This window comes from Sebastes fasciatus, chromosome 8 (genome assembly GCF_043250625.1).
Source record: "Sebastes fasciatus isolate fSebFas1 chromosome 8, fSebFas1.pri, whole genome shotgun sequence".
In the NCBI taxonomy this organism is placed as follows: Eukaryota; Metazoa; Chordata; class Actinopteri; order Perciformes; family Sebastidae; genus Sebastes; species Sebastes fasciatus.
In genome coordinates this window covers 3,772,592-3,792,446 of record NC_133802.1, presented here as the reverse complement: position 1 = coordinate 3,792,446, position 19,855 = coordinate 3,772,592, and the positions used below count along the sequence as shown (strand labels likewise).

General features: G+C 42.3%; 1 protein-coding gene across 5 annotated transcripts; it reads right to left on the bottom strand.

Annotated features, from left to right (window-relative positions):
• Positions 1 to 1,266: 1,266 nt before the first annotated feature.
• Positions 1,267 to 17,760, bottom strand: brpf3b (bromodomain and PHD finger containing, 3b). Of its 5 annotated transcripts, none has more exons than XM_074642865.1 (13): positions 17,341 to 17,760; positions 14,621 to 16,182; positions 14,279 to 14,435; positions 14,031 to 14,162; positions 13,532 to 13,660; positions 11,719 to 12,031; positions 8,640 to 8,930; positions 7,346 to 7,948; positions 5,235 to 5,316; positions 5,059 to 5,144; positions 4,771 to 4,865; positions 4,235 to 4,389; positions 1,267 to 2,580 (listed from the first exon to the last, which is right to left on the bottom strand). In XM_074642865.1, exons 2-13 carry the CDS (start codon positions 16,156 to 16,158, stop codon positions 2,397 to 2,399), a joined length of 3,765 nt encoding a protein of 1,254 aa, XP_074498966.1. In that variant the 5' UTR covers positions 16,159 to 16,182; positions 17,341 to 17,760; the 3' UTR covers positions 1,267 to 2,396. The 5 variants fall into 5 exon arrangements, with proteins under 5 accessions (XP_074498966.1, XP_074498964.1, XP_074498963.1 ...); XM_074642863.1 differs by having other exon boundaries at positions 14,273 to 14,435; positions 17,341 to 17,758; XM_074642862.1 differs by having other exon boundaries at positions 5,059 to 5,147; positions 7,346 to 7,945; positions 14,273 to 14,435; positions 17,341 to 17,757.
• Between the last annotated feature and the right edge of the window lie 2,095 nt (positions 17,761 to 19,855).

Sequence of the window (19,855 nt, the reverse complement as noted above, 5' to 3'; positions counted from 1 at the left end):
ATTTTGGAAATCCAAATATTGATCGAACTATTGGAATCTTTGGTGTCACACACAAATCTTCCTCCATTTTCTTATTCATTATTGAATTTTAGTTTATGATGGGACTGAAATGTTTGTGGACTGCGGCTGTTTGTTTATACTGTAGGGAAAGAGACAGGTCTTTTTATAACCGTCGTTGTAACATGTACACTTACAGTACTCTTCTACGACGGAGTATTAGGGCCACATTGAGGAAAAATAAATTAATCTGAGAATTCGAGAATAAGTCATAGGTTTACGAGAGAAAAAGTTGTAATATTTTGAGAAGAGAGTCATAAGTTTACGAGAAAAAAAGTTGTAATATGAGTATAAAGTCCTAAGTTTAAGAGAAAAAAAAAGTCGTAATATTATAAGAATAAAGTCATTAGTTTACAAGGAAAAAAGTCGTAATATAAGAATAAAGTCATAAGTTTACGAGAAAAAAGTCGTAATATGAGAATAAAGTCATAAGTTTACGAGAAAAATAGTCATAATATAAGAAAAAAGTCATACGTTTACGAGAAAAAAGTTGTAATATGAGAATAAAGTCATGTTTTCGAGAAAAAAATCGTAATATGAGAATAAAGTCATAAGTTTTCGAGAAAAAAATCGTAATATGAGAATAAAGTCATAAGTTTACGAGAAAAAAGTCGTAGTATGAGAATAAAGTCATAATATTATAAAGCAGTAATTTGATGTGTTATTTTAGAGGGGAAATAGAGCAGCGTGTGTGAAAATGAGGAACATGGAGCATCTTGTGAAGTTATACTTTAGTTTAAGTGTCGTAAATAACTAAACACTTCATATTTTGGCTCATCAGCAGCACATTATCATCAGTATCAAGACCTGGAAAAGATTTCCTTGAAATAGAATGACTTTATTCTCATTAAATTACAACTTTTTTCTCCTAATATTATGACTTTATTCTTGAAATCTAATACTCCGTCGTACTCTTCACTATGCTCAGTGTTGTTAAAATAAAATGCTGACTGAATGCTAGCTGGAGTTCATCAGTAGAGAAGATAACTTTCTGACTGAAATCAGGGTGTAAATGGACATCACTTTTACCACACCTGTTAGCTCTTCCAGATATCTTGAACTAATGGTTGAATCCTTGCTTGTAAAGCATTTAAATATCTTCCAAGTGATTATCATTAAACAACACTCGAACGAGAACTGGTCTCATCTTTGATTTTTAAAAAGAAAAAAAACATGTAGTATGTAACAGTAGTCAAGTATCCCAAAAGGTTTTTAATAGAGCATTTTATTTCCCAAAATGTGGAAATACTGGTTCAGACAAAATATTTGGTGAACAGGTAAAATATGCAGGTAGTACAAGCTTATAAAGGTTTATTTTTCCATTTTAATAAAATGGGGCTCTCGACAATAAATAGGATATTCTGGGGGGTCTTTGAGTGAAATCATCAAAATCAAACGGTTCGTGAACTCATCTGTTAAAATGTTGGCTGCATTGTTTTTAAAACCTCACTCCATTTGTTTTAAATAAGATTTAATTATCAACTTTAACCAATATAACTTTATTTCTATAGTTCTGTCTTCCATAAATAAATTATTTCTCTCTGTATCAAAAAAGAGAATTTCAAATATAAAGAACAATGGCTCATTGTGTTGTATGCTCTGAACGTACACTCGCGCGCAGCACAATGAAATTACATCAGACAAGCGAAGTACACTGCAGCAAGTCAGGAATTATTTCATCTCCACAAATATACACAGCCTCGCATTTGCCCCTTGTGGGTTGATTGAAATACGCGTTTTAAAACAGCAACATTAAATTAAATTGGGTTTGATAATACACGTACATATGTACACAAAGTGTGCATTTATAATATACAAGTGTCTTTGTAAAAGATTAAAATGTAAAAAGCTATTGTATAAAAAGATGGCAGTGATCCATTCATACGTCTTCTGCGTTTCATATAAATATGTCAAATCTCTTTTCTGACAATTTTGATTCCTTGGCAGTAGCATTATACAAAATAGAGGGGGGGATTCTTTTACATTTGATCCAGACACACAGCTTCAACACATCCAGGTGGAAGTAAGCAGATACCTCGATACACCCCCTGAACAGGGATTAACGCTTACCGATCGCAGCGACGTGGCACCTAAAGGTAACTTCATTCACATCTGGAGCTCCACATCCACAACGATACAAAGGCAAAACACCACCGCTCTGTGTGTCAGACACTAGTGGTTTTGGTAACGAAACTGCAGTCCGGGACTCTGTGCTGTGCAGCAACCTCTTCAGAACCACAGTGTGAATACAAATTTAACTGGCAGTAGGACCACACCTGCTGCTTTTAAGACCAGAGAGAAATGCATAGTGGCTGACTGTGGGTGCACACCGTCGCCCTCTACAGGTAGTTGGAGGCCACGAAGCCGTGGCTGTGGCTGACTCGGCTCTGGTGGATCATGGCACGGTCGTACGCCACCTGGACAGACTTGCGGATGCTGGACTTGCGGCCCTCCATTATGCGCAGCTTGTCCGCCGTGTCGTCGACACCCAGGGGCGTCACCTTGTCACGTGGGAGCCACTGCCTATAGTACCAAAGACACAGATTGATGATGACCACTTTCACTGCTTTTAGACCGGTTTGCATGATTTGGAATAGGGATGTCCGTTTCCGTTCATTTGGCTTTGGTTAGCCCGACACCCATTGATTGGTTTACATTTAAAAAAAAGAAAAAAGAATGACATGAAAAACAAGAGGCGCTTTCCTTTTACTCCGGCACTCCATTGACTCAATGAGCTGAGAACGTCACAGCTGGACATACACACGCACACAAGCCCCGCGGCGGCGAGCCCAGTGCGTGTTAAGCTGTTTCGCGCACAAACACCCGGCCCGGCACCGCGATGCTCGCCACGTCCTGTCTTATCAGCTCAATTAACATGGGCGCCAAAGCTTCCTTTAAATTAACATATAGACTGTAAATTAACCTATAGACCAGCATGCCTAACCAGGCACAAAAATGTTCACGGGACCTATTTATTTAAGTGTTCAATGTAAAGATACATACATATTACTACAATATATAAAACTAAACTCATTTTATTGACTTGACTGGACCTTTTACCGCTGAAGTGCATTTAACTAAAAACACCTGCTCCGTGTCAGTCTGTAGATGACCTCTGACCTCGGTGTGACAGGAAGAGCACAGCAGTACTGAAGAACGGATTTTGATAAGAAGTGAAAGGCAATTGGTCGTTCCACTGCAACGTCTGCGTCCAGCAGCAAAGTACACTTCCGCCATTTTGGACTGAAAGTGACTTACAGACGGCAGTAAAACGTCCGCCTACAAAGTGCCCTACAAAAGTAAAACTATTTCTATCGTCATATATTTAATGTCTCTACCGAAATGGCCTGTGTTGATCAATAAAAATATTATAAATATGCATACTATTATAACTATTTACTTAGTGCTTCTTTATTTATTAAACTTTTTGCCCGGCTGCTTCCTAGAGGAGCATAAATTGAGCGATGGACATAAATGGAAGTTAGAAAAATCCAGCCCACAGATTTTGAGAGCAATCTCAAACTGTCAAGGACCTCCAAAATGGATGTCCAACAGACCACAGACCATGGATGTAGAAGAGGTTGTTCCTGTGCTTTTGTCGTGCGTGTTAGTAAATAGCCTACAACTACATTAAACTCTGTTGATGTCATGCTACTAGCTACTGGCCGATAGCCGGTTGTTTGGGAACAGAGACGTTAATACATCCACCACGGTACAGGCTTACAGCATACAGCCCATGGGTGTATTACAAGATAATACAAGTGATGAATTACAGCCAATATATCCATTATTACAGCCGCATACAGCTAGCAGGAAGCTGGCAGAACCGGATATGTCCTATGAGCGTGCAGGGCGGTGCAGTCCCGTGGGTCTGATGCACGCTCATTATGGTGAGGAAAATAACTCCGGATTCAGCTGTTAGTTCATTTTACAACTTTTAGGACCTAATGATTTAAATGAGGGATACTTAAGTGTTCGTACTGGGAAGAAATGATCCTCTGATTTACAGACGTCTCTTTATACATCCATGGCCACTAACTCATTAGCGTTTTCAGTCCAAAATGGCGGCAGCGCTACCGCAGCGCCGTCTAGCGGCTGTTGTAAAAAAAAGCAGCAGAGTTTCGTCTCTTTGCTTCTACACTTTTTGGAAGTACATTTACGCATGTTTGACCCTCACCATGTCCGCTTGTTGTCAAAGAAGAGCACCAGGTAGAGCCTCTCGTTGGTGTCCTCCTGCCTCTGCTCCCCCAGACAGAGGACCTCTTTGGGTGGGACAGGGATGGGCACCCCGTTGTGCAGCAGGCCCTCCTCAGGCATCTCCGGGTCGATGATCTGGAACGAACACAAAAGGAAAACAATCCATAAAGTACAACTTATCCAGAACACAGCTGCACGAGTTCTAACCTGGAACAAAAAGATCAGACTATATAACACCAGCCCTCCGAAACCTTCAGTGTTGACCTGTTGCATTCAGAATTCAACTCAAAATCCTCCTTTTGGTTTACAAAGCACTGGCTGGTCTGGCTCCACAGTACATCTCAGACATACTGTTAGTTTAGAACGCCAGCAGATCTCTCCCGTCACAAGGTGGAAATCACCTCCGTGTGCACAGAGCACTTTCTAAGTCCGGTGAGATGGCTTTCAGTATTTATGCACCAAAGAGTGGTAGTTCTATACTTCTATATAGTAACAATAGGTAGGACAAGGGATTACCAGAGCAGGATAGGAGGGATATCCCCGACACTTGGCCCACACCAGATCTAAAGGCTCCAGCTCCGCCCCATCCTCAGACATTTGGCTGCCTTTGCCTGCAAAACAGCAGCAAAAAAGTGTAATTATTGTATGAATAAGAAGAAAATGAACCCATGACCAATGATGTTGGAGTGTCCTATACTTAGGGAACATTTGTGATCAAGAGAGAGGGGTAACACACAATGGTGCACAGCAGAAAAATGCGATTCAGGTGAACTTGGTAAAAAAAAGAAGAAGAAAAAAACATACCAGTGTAATCTGAGTCTCCGTTGACTACATCCAGAAAGGGAACTTTGGAAAGAGCCGGTTTCCCGAGGCTTCGTTTGGGTGGTGAGCTGCTGTAAGACAGCACTTTGTATTGTCAATGTATTGTCAATCATTACCATAACCAAACAACTGCTGACAACAGATACACCATGCCTTACATTTCTTTGTGCAGGACTGGACAAGGGCTGTACTCAGAGTCGGACCCGCCGTCTTTGTGCTTGTTGAAGCCGTTGGTCAGTCCTGAAAGCAAATGAGAGAAACGTCAGAACAGTCTCAGAAGAACAGGAGGGAAACTATACAGAAAAGGGCACATCTACGCACGGATATCTTTAGTCTCGTCTCAGTCACAATAATAAAAAAAAACACTGCAATACAGTGCTCAGGGCTGTACAGTGCAACATATATAGATGTAATCCTCTTTCCCACCACAAACACTTGTGTACCACACATAACGCCTGCATCCCAGTAAGAAATACTGAAATATGTTTTTTTATACTTGGTTTTAGGAGGTGCTGCAGCCCCCTCAGCAACCCTACTTACCACACCATGCTATGTGCATAAATAATAATAATATATAAATTAGGGCTGTCAAAGTTAACGCGATAATAATGCGTTAACGCAAATTTGTTTAAACGCCACTAATTTCAGTAAAGGCAACTTGCGATTTTTAGGTTATAGCGGTCTCAGTTAAAGCGGAGATACTAAGGCTAAATAACACTCCAAAAAAAACTATGATAGCCATTTTCAAAGGGGTCTGGACCGCTGACCTCAAGACATGTGAATTAAAATGGGTTCTATGGGTACCCACGAGTCTCCCCTTTACAGACATGCTGTGTTATGATTTGAGTTTTATGTTATCAATTGATTTCTAATAATAAATATATACATAAATTTGCATAAAGCAGCATATTTGCCTACGCCCATGTTGATAAGAGTATTAAATACTTGACAAATCTCCCTTTAGGGTGCATTTTGAACATATAAAAAAATGTGTGATAAATCGCGATTAATCGTGGACAGTCATGCAATTAAACTTTCAACCTCCGTAGTACCCATGCTATGTGCAAAAAGAAGTTAACGTACAGCCCTGAGTGCTACTACGACGACAATCCGTGCAAAAGAGTACAGCACACAGTAATCGCAGATAATGGAGGATGCAGGGTGGTGTAGGGTAGAGGGAATAGGGCAATTGCTTGAAAACAAGTTCCTATGCTGTGATCAGGTAGCACGCTTTGTTTCCTCACAGGAGAAAAAGAACAAGACAATTCTAATCTGATGTGATAAACAGATAATAAAAATAGATAAAGACAAAAAGAAGACTGCTCTTTTATCTCTTGAAGAGGAGGGATGACAAGTTTGTTCTGAAAGCAAGAATGTAGCTACATTTAACATTACTTAGTGGGAAACTGAAACATCTGCACTCAAGTCATACATCCCTTCACATGTATGTGCTATCTGACAGACACTGTCATTATATGAGACATGTTAACTCATAGCTAATAGCACATGTAGAATCAGCACTTTCTCACAAGCATCCTATGTGATCACATCCTAGTGATGTCTTCAGTGTCAGAGGTAGGGGCCGTACACATGCCGCGTCCTTTGCGCGCTCAAATCCATTGTTGTCAATGTAGCTGCACAGTAGGCACACTGAATTGCGAGAGTGGCGTTGTCGCGGCGCGCAAGCATTCCCAAGCGCCTATATAGGTAAACATAGGTCAACTTTTGGAACGCTGCACGTCATGTGATGAGGAACAGCCAATCACAGCCGGCAGATATGGTTTCTTTCTTCCGTAAATATCAGTCTATGGTACATATTTGAAGGAGAAGTTAATCATTTTAGTGCAGAGCTTTACCATTTGTTCCACGGACTATTATACCTTTCTTTCCGAGGACGGCACAACATCCAGTTGAAAGGTCAGCCAAATTAACAGAGAAATCAAGTGTAAACTACTGTGAGGGATTTGCGGTGCTGGAAATGCATTTATCTTTGTTTTCTGTTTAGTTTAGTCAGTGAGGCTTCCTGCTTAATTACTGCAACTTAATCATCATCGTCATCGCAGAACCCATGTTTTTGTTGCTTAGTAACGACAGGTGCGACAGGAGCGCAACCTCCATAGCACATTGGAAAGAAAAAAATGAGCGACACAGCTGGCGTTTTTCCACGCGTTTTAGACACGGCATGTGTACGGCCCCGTAGTCAGATCTAAAACTCCACCCTGAGTGGAGGATCTTAAGCTAATGTCAGTAACTAAGTAAAGCCTCTCACCACTTTCCAGTGTATGATTTGGTGTCTTCTCCAGCTCACTATCTGAGCACATTTCTCGCTTCGGGGTCCATTGTTCGTTGAGGGTGGGGGGTCCGGGACTTTTCTGCGGGGTCTTGGATGGAGTGGACAAAGGTGTGGAGGATGGGGTGCTGGCTGTGGAGTTGGGTGCTGTAGGGGCATTGCTTGTATTGTTGTCCTGCTGCCCCTTTCCGTTCAGCAAAGAATTATCTCTCTCTCTGAACAGCTTAGCTCCATTTTTTGCCTTTTTGAACAGTACGGAAGTTCGTCGTCCAACTCCCCCGGTGGTGGGCCGCGGGGGGACGCTGAGTTGTGGCAGGCCGTTGGCCACCGCCTGTCCTTCACTGTGCAAAGTGGGAGGCAGCGACGCCGGCCGCTCCTGTGCTTTAGTGCAATTCGTGTTCTCTGTTGTGCCGTCTGAGAGGTCACCGTCCATCCTCAGGCGTTTGCGGGGCCAGCTGGGGGACTGGGGCTCCCCTGTGATTGGCCGCAGGGTGGGAGGCTCCAGAGGTGGGTCCCCATGCCGTGGAGGAGGCGCCGGTCCTGTAGGTTCCAGTGTCGGGGGCGAAGTGGATTTCAGGTCTTCTGGAAGATAAGTGGAGAACAATTTAATTCAATTTCACTCAGTGCACTTATTTCAAATGAATGTCCATTTAGTATGTGTGATGTGGTGGTGTAGTATTCACACTGGAAAATGGAATCACTTCATAATGGTTTCATTCCAACAGTCTAATCACAGCCCAAAAGGAGTTGAGGTATTCTGTAGATATGGAGGACCTTATCAAGACGAGTGAATAAAGAACTTTGCTCTCACAACTGAACACCAGCAACATGGTAACATGGCAGTATTTTATGACTCAGCTGACACAAATCACAGGTGTTCTGCTGCCGTCCTCTACGGTGGCAAGAGACTGTTTCACTGGACTAGCCTGTAGTCAGAGGTGGGATGACATGGCATGACTGTACGTGGCCAATGGAGAGTGGTGAGTCCATGAGAGTGATGTATAGAAGAGGTGCAGACATAGAGTGCACTGGGAGAGAGGAGTTGTGAGGCAGCCATGGCTAACGAGACTCTGTGGGCCCCTACTTACTAGACTGGAGACAGTGGGGTGGTTGGGGTTGGTGCGTGGGGGGGACCCTGGCTCAATTACCTGAGGACAATGTTCCGTTAGCTCATGTTCACAACTGGTCTCATTGAAAAAAAAGAGGCTTTTAAAAAAGGTTCATGCATTGGCAATTTCATACTGTTGAAACGTCAGTGCTTTTCATCACCCACCTTTGTCCGAAGACGAGAGGCCGTTGTCTGGCTTGGCGTCTTTGTCGTCATCTTCCTCCTCGTCGTCATCCTCGTCTTCTTCCTTCAGATGTCCATTGAGAAGGCTGCGGCGGGGGTGTTGGCCCTGCCTGTAGCGGACGCTGTTGATCTCGCGACGGAGCAGGCGGATGCGTCGGGTTCGGGCGCCGCTGCATCGCATGGAGGAGACAAAGTCCATCTTTTCTAACAGCTCCTTCAGCTGTTCCTCCACTGTCATATGGAGCCGGTTGTCTGGATCCAGCACACTGTCAACTGGACACAACAGGAAGGAGTTAGACTAATAGTCAAGCTAGCATGCATGTTTCACGAAGGTACAACAAACATGAGTTTAATCCGGATGTTTTCTAATTGAACGGATTAGATGACAAGCCACAGTCCAAGAGCCGATGCAATTGCAAACGAGAAATTGGATCCTGTCTCTGCTCTCAAAAAACAGGAGAACCCAGTGTTATTTTTCCACAAAGGTCAGTCAAATTACACGGGAGCGCTACCTAAATCAAGAATACCAATCTGTTATTTCCATGGGCTAAAAAAGTTCAATAAGTATTTGTCAACATGAGCTTCTCTCTGTTAAAGCCAGAAACCAGAGAAGTAAGTCTTAAACTTCTGATGTCAGAGGGTATAAAGTCTGGAGCTGCTTTTGGGAGAGAATTGTTCATGTTAACTAATATTTTTTGGACTCTTAGACCATAGGAATAACATATATGAATTTTGAAAATGGGTGTAGTTTCCCTTTAACTGATCATTAACCAACTGACTACTAAATACTGCCAGAACTTTACTTTTACAACACTTATCAGTTTGCCATGTACACTGTCTTCAGACACAGTATACTGTCATTTCTTGAACAACAAGTTTACATCTCCAGTACGGGATGGTGACTAACTAGCAACACATCAGTAAATTGATACCAGAGTCAGAGAAACAACTACAGTGATACAAAAACACAGATACAAAACAAATTCTGTGAGAAGTTTGAAACAGTTCTCAAAAATAATATGCCACCAACTCTCCTGCCAACTTGCCAAATCTCACACCTCATTCAAACCCATCACTTCCCAGAAGAAAATGTGAGACTCCACTACATACACACAACAACAACCTGGAATCTTAACAGCAGAGTAATATGCAAAATAAGACAGCAACAATGGCATATACTTATATATACATATACACTCTGCTGCTATTATCATCATTGAAGAAAGAAGCATTGTTGCTGACATTTATGCTGGAACAGACAACTAACTCCTCTCATTTGAAACTGAAGAACTTTTAGTATTATTATACAGATTCTTATGCTACATCCACACTAATACGTTTTCGTTTTAAAATTAAAACGCGTAGCTTTTGCTACGTTTATGCCTAGTGTCCACTCTACTTTTTCGAGACTACGTTTTCGAACCCCTAAATGGAGATGTTTGAAAACGTTGTTGACCCCGTTTTAGTTTTAAAATTCAGGGGTTGCGTTTTAGTCTGGACGGACAGAAACCAAGACCTTTAAAAACAAAGACGCAGACACCCACGTTCGCTTCTTGATAGGGTCTTATCAGTCATGACGTGTCCTTCCCTGATACTTTTCTTTCCCTCAAGAAAACAAACGACATCAGCCTCGACAACCAGTGGTTAATTTCAACATGGATAATGAGTTACAAGCGTTGCTGACCGTGTTGTCTATGCTTGCGGCTGTTGTGAAGTTAAATTCTGCATTTTATAATGCTACTACTGCCTACATGCGCAGGAAGCAAGCTATTATTCAAGCGCTTTGCATCAATTCCCGAGTCCAGCGCTGCTTCCTGTTTACACCGGCACGCGCATGCCCAGTGAACGTGAATAGTCACGTGATATGCGTTTTCCGGCGTGGTAGTATGGACCGAGATTCATTCTGAAACGGCCCTTAAAAGCTTGTCTGGACGGAGATTGTTTTCGTTAAAAACAGCGTTTAAAACGGCGTTTTAAAAACGAAAACGTATTAGTGTGGATGTAGCCTTAGTCCGAGGCGCACAATGACCGCTAAGCAGCATTTCATTAAAAACAGCATCCAATAACCCATCAATATACACACATTTTGGAAATTTTTGGAAACTGCTTCTCAGTTAGGACTTTAAAGGAATACTTCACCCAAAAAAAATAACCATTTGTAAATCAATCTCTCAACCTGTGTTACGTGAATTCTCGAAGAAAACCTTGCTTTTCTCGCATGCCTCCACAGTGAACGAACAATCAATAAACAGAGATGAATTGAAGTAAATGGGGGCCACGTTTAACAGCAGCAAACTTCTATCAAAACATCCGTTTACAAACTCTGACACAACTCGTGCAGTATAATCCAAGTCTCATTTATCCAGTCGTATGCTCACTACTTCCCAAACACGTGCATCTTCTCTAACAGTGTTTTAAATAGTAAGGTTTTAGCGAAGATGCATGTGTTTGGGAAGTAGTGAGCATATGACTAGATATATGAGACTTAAAATAAATTAAAAAAATTAAATATACAAATTAGATTATACTGCAGGATTTGTGGGAGAGTTTGTAAATAGATGTTTTGATAGAGTTTTGCTGTTGGTAAATGCGGTCCCCATTTACTTCAATTCATCAAGACTTTTCTCAGTTTTATTATTCTCCGTTCACTGTGGAGGCGTGCGAGAAAAACAAAGTTTTCTTCACAAATTCATAGTAACAGAGGGTGCGTAACTGATTTACAATTGGTAATTTTGTGGGAGAAGGATTCCTTAAAAATAAAAAAAAGATTGGAAATAGTAATTATTTTTATTTAGGTACTGCCAATTACAACTCAATTCATGTTGACAATTAAAAATAGCATATTGTATCTATTTCAGTCCAATTAAATCAACTTTGAGTTGCAGTGTATTGATGTAATATTCTTAAAATAAAAAATTTTAAGAAGTTAATTGTACTGGATCATATACCAAGTATCTAAAGTATCATATCACATAAGAGGGATACATACAGACCCCTATCTAAAGTACAAAAGATGTGTGTGTGTTCACATTTCCTGTCGAGTACCACCACTGTGACTTACCATCCTCCCAGGTGCAGCTGTAAAAGTCTCGTTTCTGTGGTGACTCTGAGAGGAGCATGCCAGTGTTCAGGTCCAGGCCGGTGTTGGTGGCTTGGCGTTGGGCGTGGCGCAGTACGGCTCCTCCTAAGTCTCTAAGGCGCAGCGCTACCCGGTGGAAGACTGTTTCCTTGCCGTTGTAGAGGAGGCAGTTGGACACCATCAGGTTGAAGTCGGTCTCCAGGTCAGCCACTGAGCGGTAGGCATGACTCTCCAGCTTAGAGCGCATAGTGGCAAAGTCCATGGGCTGGCTGACGAACTCCAGGTAGTCTGGCACCTGAGGACAAGACATAACTCCAAAAGTTAATGAGGATAATGGGCACGTTTGCAAATAAAATACAAATTAGTAGAAGTGTAAAAAACTTGACAGGTGCCCCTCATCCTCATCTGCAACCGCTTATCCCGTTAGGGGTCGCGGGGGGGCTGGAGCCGATCCCAGCCGACATTGGGCGAAGGCGGGGTACACCCTGGACAGGTCGCCAGTCCATCACAGGGCTGACACATAGAGACAGACAACCATTCACACTCACATTCACACCTACGGGCAATTTAGAGTCCACAATTAACCTAACCTGCATGTCTTTGGACTGTGGGAGGAAACCGGAGTACCCGGAGAAAACCCACGCTAACACGGGGAGAACATGCAAACTCCACACAGAAGGGTCCCAAGCCGGATTCGAACCTGCAACCCTCTAGCTGTGAGGCGCCAGTGCTAACCACTGCACCACCGTGCAGCCCCTTTGCAGTTATATATAGAGGAGGTGCCGTTTCGGACGCCCTGGTTCCTTAAGTATAAGTCCCATTCATTTTCCCAAAAAGTGGAGCATTTCGACAGCTTTGCAGGGCATGAACCTCTCCCATTTAAATAATCAACACAAAGGATGAAGAACTATATTAGAAAATATCTGGTTCTTTGATAAAAAGTTGAAGATATCAGCCTGTGTACATAGAAACTTCAGAGGGGAGGTTAACTACGCCTCCTAAGGTGCATTTCGGCAAGAAACATCCCATCACCGAGCTTTAAATTCTGTCACATGCACCTCTGACAGCAGGCAGGACCTACAGATAATGCTGTTGAGAAAATTGTATTCTAATATGCATTTTAAATCAGTTCAATTAAATTCTGGGAACATTTTGGGTGAATTCAGCAACTGCAAGATAATATAAGATAAGATTGGAGAATCCTTTATTCGTCCCACAGCAAATAAATGTGCAGTGTTACAGCAGCAAAGGGGACAGTGCAACATTAGCATGGCATCAGTAAAAAAATATATATATATAATAAGTAAGTGTATATATAAAACAGTAATGCATATATGAAATGTTGATATTGCATAGAATATTGATATTGCTATATGGAGCCGTGTTTTCTTTATATATCTTTATATATAAAGCATTCTGAATTTGCTACCCCCCTGATTTGTGCCTCTGACTGGCTTCTTCACCATAGCAACAGCAGCCAAGGCTCATGGGTGTTGAAGCATTTAGAGCCATCTGCCGTCCCAAAATGATGGAGAAAACCAGATTTCTCAGAAAACAAGTTGAAATAATTGAAACTGGTGATAAGAAGAACTTAAACCTATAGGGTCTTTAAATTACCTGGGAAAGTCCCGAGTTTGAGTCTATCAAGTAACACTGAACATGTCATTTAAAGAAATATTTGAAACGGGAATACATAATGGGGAAAAACACTTCTAGAACCAACAGGCCCTCCCACTTCACAACTCTATATAACCTGTTTGCATACATCTGGTGTTGTAACTGTGAAATGTCTGACCTCCTTGATATTGACTGGCTCAGCAAAGATCTGGGCTGTGTCCTTCTCCTGTAGTTGTTCCAGAGTGGAACGGAGCAGCACCAACATCGGGGTCAACTGCATCTCTAGAGCGTCCTGGTGAACTTTGACCTGCAGTTGTCAGAGGATATGCAAGTGATGTCACCATACATGGAAGTTGCAGCCATAAAAGATGTCAGACAAGTTTTTACAGACTGCTCAAAGGCTAAAGAGAAAAGAAGCAATGTGAGGGACATACTTGTGAGGGACTGTGCAATGTTAACTAACCACTAAAAATCTAAATCTAAAATTGAAATATTTCTACAAAAAGGAATACAATTTTAAGTTCTCATCTGGTCAGATTTCAACATCCACAGACCACTGGTAGTCCAGTACTTCATCGTATTGGCTATTGTGCATCCCCAGTAAAGGGTGAATTGACAAGCCTGAAAATGAAACACAGTTGGTCGACATGCATGTGAGATTCTTCCGTGTTCGTTACCTGTTCTCGTTTGAGTTTCTCCCTCTTACGGATGAGCTCCACCAACAGCCTGGCTTTTTCAAGATCATGACGCAGCTTCTGCCAATATCTCAGTGCTTCTCTTGCAGCAGAAACCTTCTCATCCACCTCAGGCTACAAAGTACAACACATTTTTTTGAGCCCCGTTGTATAAACACTGTATCAGATGTATCTAAAGGAAAGTACAAAACGTACAAAAGTACAAAAATAGTACTGTTTCTTACCCTGACCTGTTCAGTACTCCTCTGGGTTTGGACGTTACAGTGCAGACGCCGGACCAGCGGCACACCGTTCCTTGACTGACGCTTCAGTAACCAGTAGTTATGCAGCCGATGCATGAACTGATTTTTCCTCTGAAAGAGGATTCCTTTACAGATGATATTCAGCCTGTACAACAGAGATAGATGCAGGTTGGTCTTACTGTCAACATGACATCATTTCAGGTATCTACACTAGACAACTGTTTCTTGTAATTGTACACTGTTGCAAATCTAAAAATCTTAAAATTTGTGTTTAATTTTGGTTGAACAACAGATGCATTTTATTGTACTCAGAATCAAATAAAATCTAACCTGCTTGTTGGTATCTGAGGCACTGTCACTTGTGGTGAAGCAGTTTGTTGTGCTGTTGACTCTGTGCCCTTCTTCCCTTTCTTTTTATCCGTCTTGGCATCATGTTCAGACTTCCTGCCTTTTTTCGGCGTTGTAGGGCCCTCTGTGTAGGCACTCCGTCCTCTGCTAGCCCTCCCTCTACTGCCCACCACTCTCCCTTCGCCCTCCTCATCTGAGACGGCCTCTTGTCCTGGTGGTGAATGGGCCTCACAGAATGCTGTCTTCTTAACAGAGAACGTAGTCCCGTTAACGTTTGTCTCTCGCACAGGATCAATCTTCATAAACAAGCCAGCACGCTGAGCACATGTGACGTGAAACGCAGTGTAGCAGTTGGCCTTGTGGCACTGAATTGATGCACCACGGCCCTTCTGCTTGCACAGGTAACAGGTCAGTTTCCAGCGTGCTGGGGGGATGTTATTGACCCCTTCTACTGGTTCCAGAAACACAGTGTTGGCAAAGCAAACTTCAGGGATCCAGATGGCACAGACCACGTGCGCCCAGCGGCCGTCACTCGTTTGCTTGAAGGCGCCGCCACGGTTTGGACATAGAACACAGTCAACAGGTTTCTGAGGGGACTGGAGGCAGCAGCGGCACAGCCACTGACCCTCGGGGATGTAGGGCACGCCGTAACACTCCTGGTGCACAGCCAGGTTACAGGAGTCGCAGAAGAGGATGACGTTGCTGTTGAGGCACTCATCATCCAGGCACACGCAGCAGAAGGCATCGTCGTCAATAGCACTCTGAGAGGGCGCCCGGCTCCGGGCTTCCCGGTACGCCTCCTCCTCCAGCCGGTCAACCAACAGCTCAAAGGTGTCTGGTGTGACAGCTGAGTAGCCCTCTGACGTCCGGCCAGCATTGACCATTTCCAGCCAGGCGGTGTCCTCATCGTCCATGTCATATTCTGCCTCAGCTTCCTGCTCCTCAGCTAAGCGCTCAATGTAACGGTAATATGCCGCGGGCAGAGGAGGTGCCTCGACCTGCGTGAAGGTTTCTAACACATGAAACTTAGGTTCAGGGAGGGTCATGTGCTGATGGTGTGATGTGTTTAACTTTTCAGGTGTTTGTGGTTGAGAATTGGGGCAGTGGTTCTTTGAAGGTGGTGGTGACTTGACAGGAGGACATTTGGAGTCTTTCCTGCGGCCTCGGGGAGTGACGGGTTTGCGGACTGTTTGGGCACTGCTGGTGGGAGACGATGACTGCTCACTGTTCTCCTTGTTGCTGTTACACTCACTAATGTCCTGAGCCTTCATCTCATCTTCAGTAATGACCTCCAAGGGCTCCAGAATAGAAATGCGGTGAAGCCTACCATCCAGTTCCACCTCTACCACCTTCTGGGCCTGGGAGTAAGACAGGGTTTCTCTGGTTGGAGATGCTTTGAGGCTGTAAGGGGATGGGGATCGCTGACGGGCACCCCCACGCCCGCCAACGGTCCCATTGGACTTCCTGACATCGGCTCCATCTCCTGCGGCCACCTGGCCTTTTCGACGTGGCTTCCTCATAGGCCACCAATCACACTTTATCTCCTGTTGGTTTAAAAGGAAATATAAAAATATGAGAAAACAGTGTTGTCAATTATAATTCTCAATATACAAAACATAATTTGTACAAGAATACGCATTTGATGAGGCTACTGTAGAATATGTAAACATTACGCTATCATTCCACCCCTTTAGTCATAGCCCTCTATAATGATTCATCATTCATACAGGACATTGCCCTTGCTAGAATATTTTGCTGTTATTGTTTGCTTTTGTTATCTTGATTGCGTAGTAATCTCTTATTCTTATCAAGCTAGATTTGCTATTATTCATTTCCCCTTGTGATCATTATATACTTACAGGGACTGAGCAAGATCGAATGCATTTGCTGTAACAAACGCCATAAAACTAAGGCCAGAGTAAGCATAACATGCTTTGAACTTCTTGAGATATTAAGTCATTCAAAGCATCTCTGTTATGCATTGCATTTCACTGCAGTGTTTTAAGGCAGGGCTATGGTTATTATCACCTGTAGTGTAAACATTCCTTCACAAACCTCAACTCGCTAAACTCTTCTCTCAATCTAAATAGGTAAATGCATAGACCGATGTACTGACAGCTGACTAACTCACAAGCTGAGGGTCACTCTTCTCTGTCAACATACGCATGGCAAGTACACAAAAATGACCTACAGATGATTTTCTACTTTATCGCATAAACTGTTGGCAACTACTATCAGGGCTAGCCACACAACACAACGGGCACAGCCAATCAGCGTTCAGTACGGCTTGACTGATCCACCCCAGAGCCAATCAGCGTTAAGGAGACCAGATCAGTGTCCTTATTTCGGGAGTAAAATGTCAGCCATATTTACAGTTCTTTAAAACACTATTAAAAGCTCTTATTCTGAATATATTGTAATTCTACTTTTGTAAATTACTGCTGAAGCACTGCTTAACGTCTTGATCTTGTCAAGTCAGGAGGAGGAGAGCAGAGTATTGTGACAGTATTCGTGCTCTGACACTAAAGTAGAGAGAGAAGTAGTTCCAGAGATCAGCGAGCTAACAGCTAACTTTAACTCACGTTAGCTGCTAGAGTTTAACGTTGACAACAAGTTAAACCGCTGCTGGCTTAACAGAGAAACAACAGTTCTGAACCACTCTATAATATTAAACAATGTGGAGCAAACTTAAGCCATCTTACCTATTATGGCAACTGAGTGACACAGGTAGCTCGGCAGCCGGCGGTGTGAAGCCGCCTCTCCAGCAATGGTTGTTGCCCAGCCAGCCGAAGCTAACAGCTAGCAGCTAACCACCGTTAGCCGGCTACAGTCTGCTGGAGCTGCCGGTGTACTGAGCTGTTTTACACCGCTTCTGTTTCTGAACAACACGGCGTTTGGAAGGCAGTGAGTCAATCCCAAAGGTTTACTGAGGACACGAGTGGTATATCTGCATTAGGTGTCTGAGAAACGGCTTATTTTCGACTCAATGTTGTGAGAAGGAGAAATATTAGCCTCCTTCGGCTAGCTGGCTAGCTATGTGTGCTAAATCGATATTAGCCAAACTGAAAACATAGAACTTCCGGATACATGTTTCAAAATAAAGTCCTTATCGGTGCATACAGTGTTTTCAGTCGTTTCAATGTTTCACAGTTAATACGTCTCAAAATAATTATATTTAACGTGAGACCGAATTTAATTACACTTATTTTTTTTCCTGCCAACATATCTTTTTCACAGTATTTCATTGCCAGTCTATAAAGAGCTGTAGTTATAACTACAGCTCTTTATAGACTGGCAATGAAGGCAAAGGTGTGTGAAAGAGTATCTCTGTATTTTGGTGCATTGATATATCAATGCACCAAAATACAGAGATACTCTTTCACACACCTTTTGTTGTTTTACACGTGTGTGTGTGTGTTATAATTGACTTTAATGCACTCGTATTTAATATATTCTTCTTTCACGTATTTTTTGTATAACTTTTAAATCATATTTTTTTTTTCTTCTATGTTGTCTTACTATTTACAGCTGTGAAATTGTCTCGACATCTCTGATCTCCTTACATCCAAGCATATAATAGGGCATACTGTATCATTAATGATTCCAAGACTAAGTTGTCTGATTTGTTTAGAAATGAGGCAATCATTCTTTTCTCTTTCTTTGGGACATTCTAGGATAAATTTCTTTTAAATAGTGTATTGCTTTTGAAGCAAAACTCTCAGTCTTGATAAATCCAAATACCTGCGCAAAATGAGTAAATGAGTTGTTATTCTGTTCATATTTACGTCAATATATATTCTTTTATTTTGACGAAATGGCTGACTTCCGCTTTTGTGGTAGCCTGTGAGCTAACGTTACCTTGATCAGCAGTTTGATAAAGGTTTAGCCCGCCCCTTTGACGTCACCAGGGCATGGTTTTCGCGCGCAAGCTACTCAACAGGGCCAATGACAGCTATGTGTGTTGATCTCAGCACAGCATTATTCATTCTACCTGTACATGTGTAGTTTTTAATCAAAAGCAGCAAACTATAACTGTGAACTGGATACTCTTCCACTCTGTAGTGGAAACGTGACACCTGTCCTGCTGTCACCCCATGTACACACAAGGTGTGCACACATGCACAAATTTAATTATGATTATTCTATTTGTGTACATGCACACACGCACCGGCTCAGAGAGAGCGACAGACCACCAGCATCATATTTTAGGGTATCACATGGTTCAAATCAGTCTCTTCGGCAGCAAGTGCAGGATCCCCTTTCAAATAAATGACACAATGAATTAAACAGAATAACATGAAACCATGATGAACGGCCTCTGTACTGTGCAATATTATACACCACACAGCAGCCTCTAAATGTACCAGGCCAGCCCAGTAAAGTACATAGTCAAAGGCTGCTACATACTGGAAAGATCCACAAGGGTTGGGGTGTAAAATTGTGCGCAAGTGTGAAGTTATAATATAAACAGCACATCAGACATCACAGTAGTGAAGTATGGAACCACAAAGTGATACAAGCAGCGACATGAATAAAACGAGTTGCTTTCGGCGTAACACACAGTCATGGTGACATCCCCCCCGAACCAATATTTTCTGACATCATCACCCAAAATGTACAAATCCTCGAACAAAACCCTCAATTTGAATAAGGTGTTTCAGTGTATTACATTTTTTGGAATTTTGGAAATTATTACATCCAACTGTTTCTAATACATTTTTACTTTACATTATGGAATTATTGCAAATGTTTAGATCACTAGAGTCCGAAACAAACCAATGCAGCCACCATTAGAATCTAATTCTACAAATAGTATAATACTAATCATATTATGGTAGCCTGAGCTTTATCTGCAACTGTGTTGGGTTTAAACAGAATGTGGCCCACTAAATAACTAAAAAATACATATTTTTAAATAGTTTTATATACAGACTTTTGTATAAATTATCCAGTAAGTGGATTGGCGCCCCCCTAAGGGTGGGGGTAGTAAAATGAGAAGTTTTTTCTAAAGGGACTCTGGTGCTTGGAAACACTACCGCTTATGTCCACAAGGACAGGTTGTCAGGGATTTGCTGGTCAGGGGTTTTCAGGGCATTCATTGGCAAAACCTTGACTTTGTCCGTTGATGTTAATTTTAATGAACAACATATAAAGATGATATTTTCTCCTCAAGACTGCACTAATTTTAATGACAAGAGATTTTAGTTGGCTATGAAT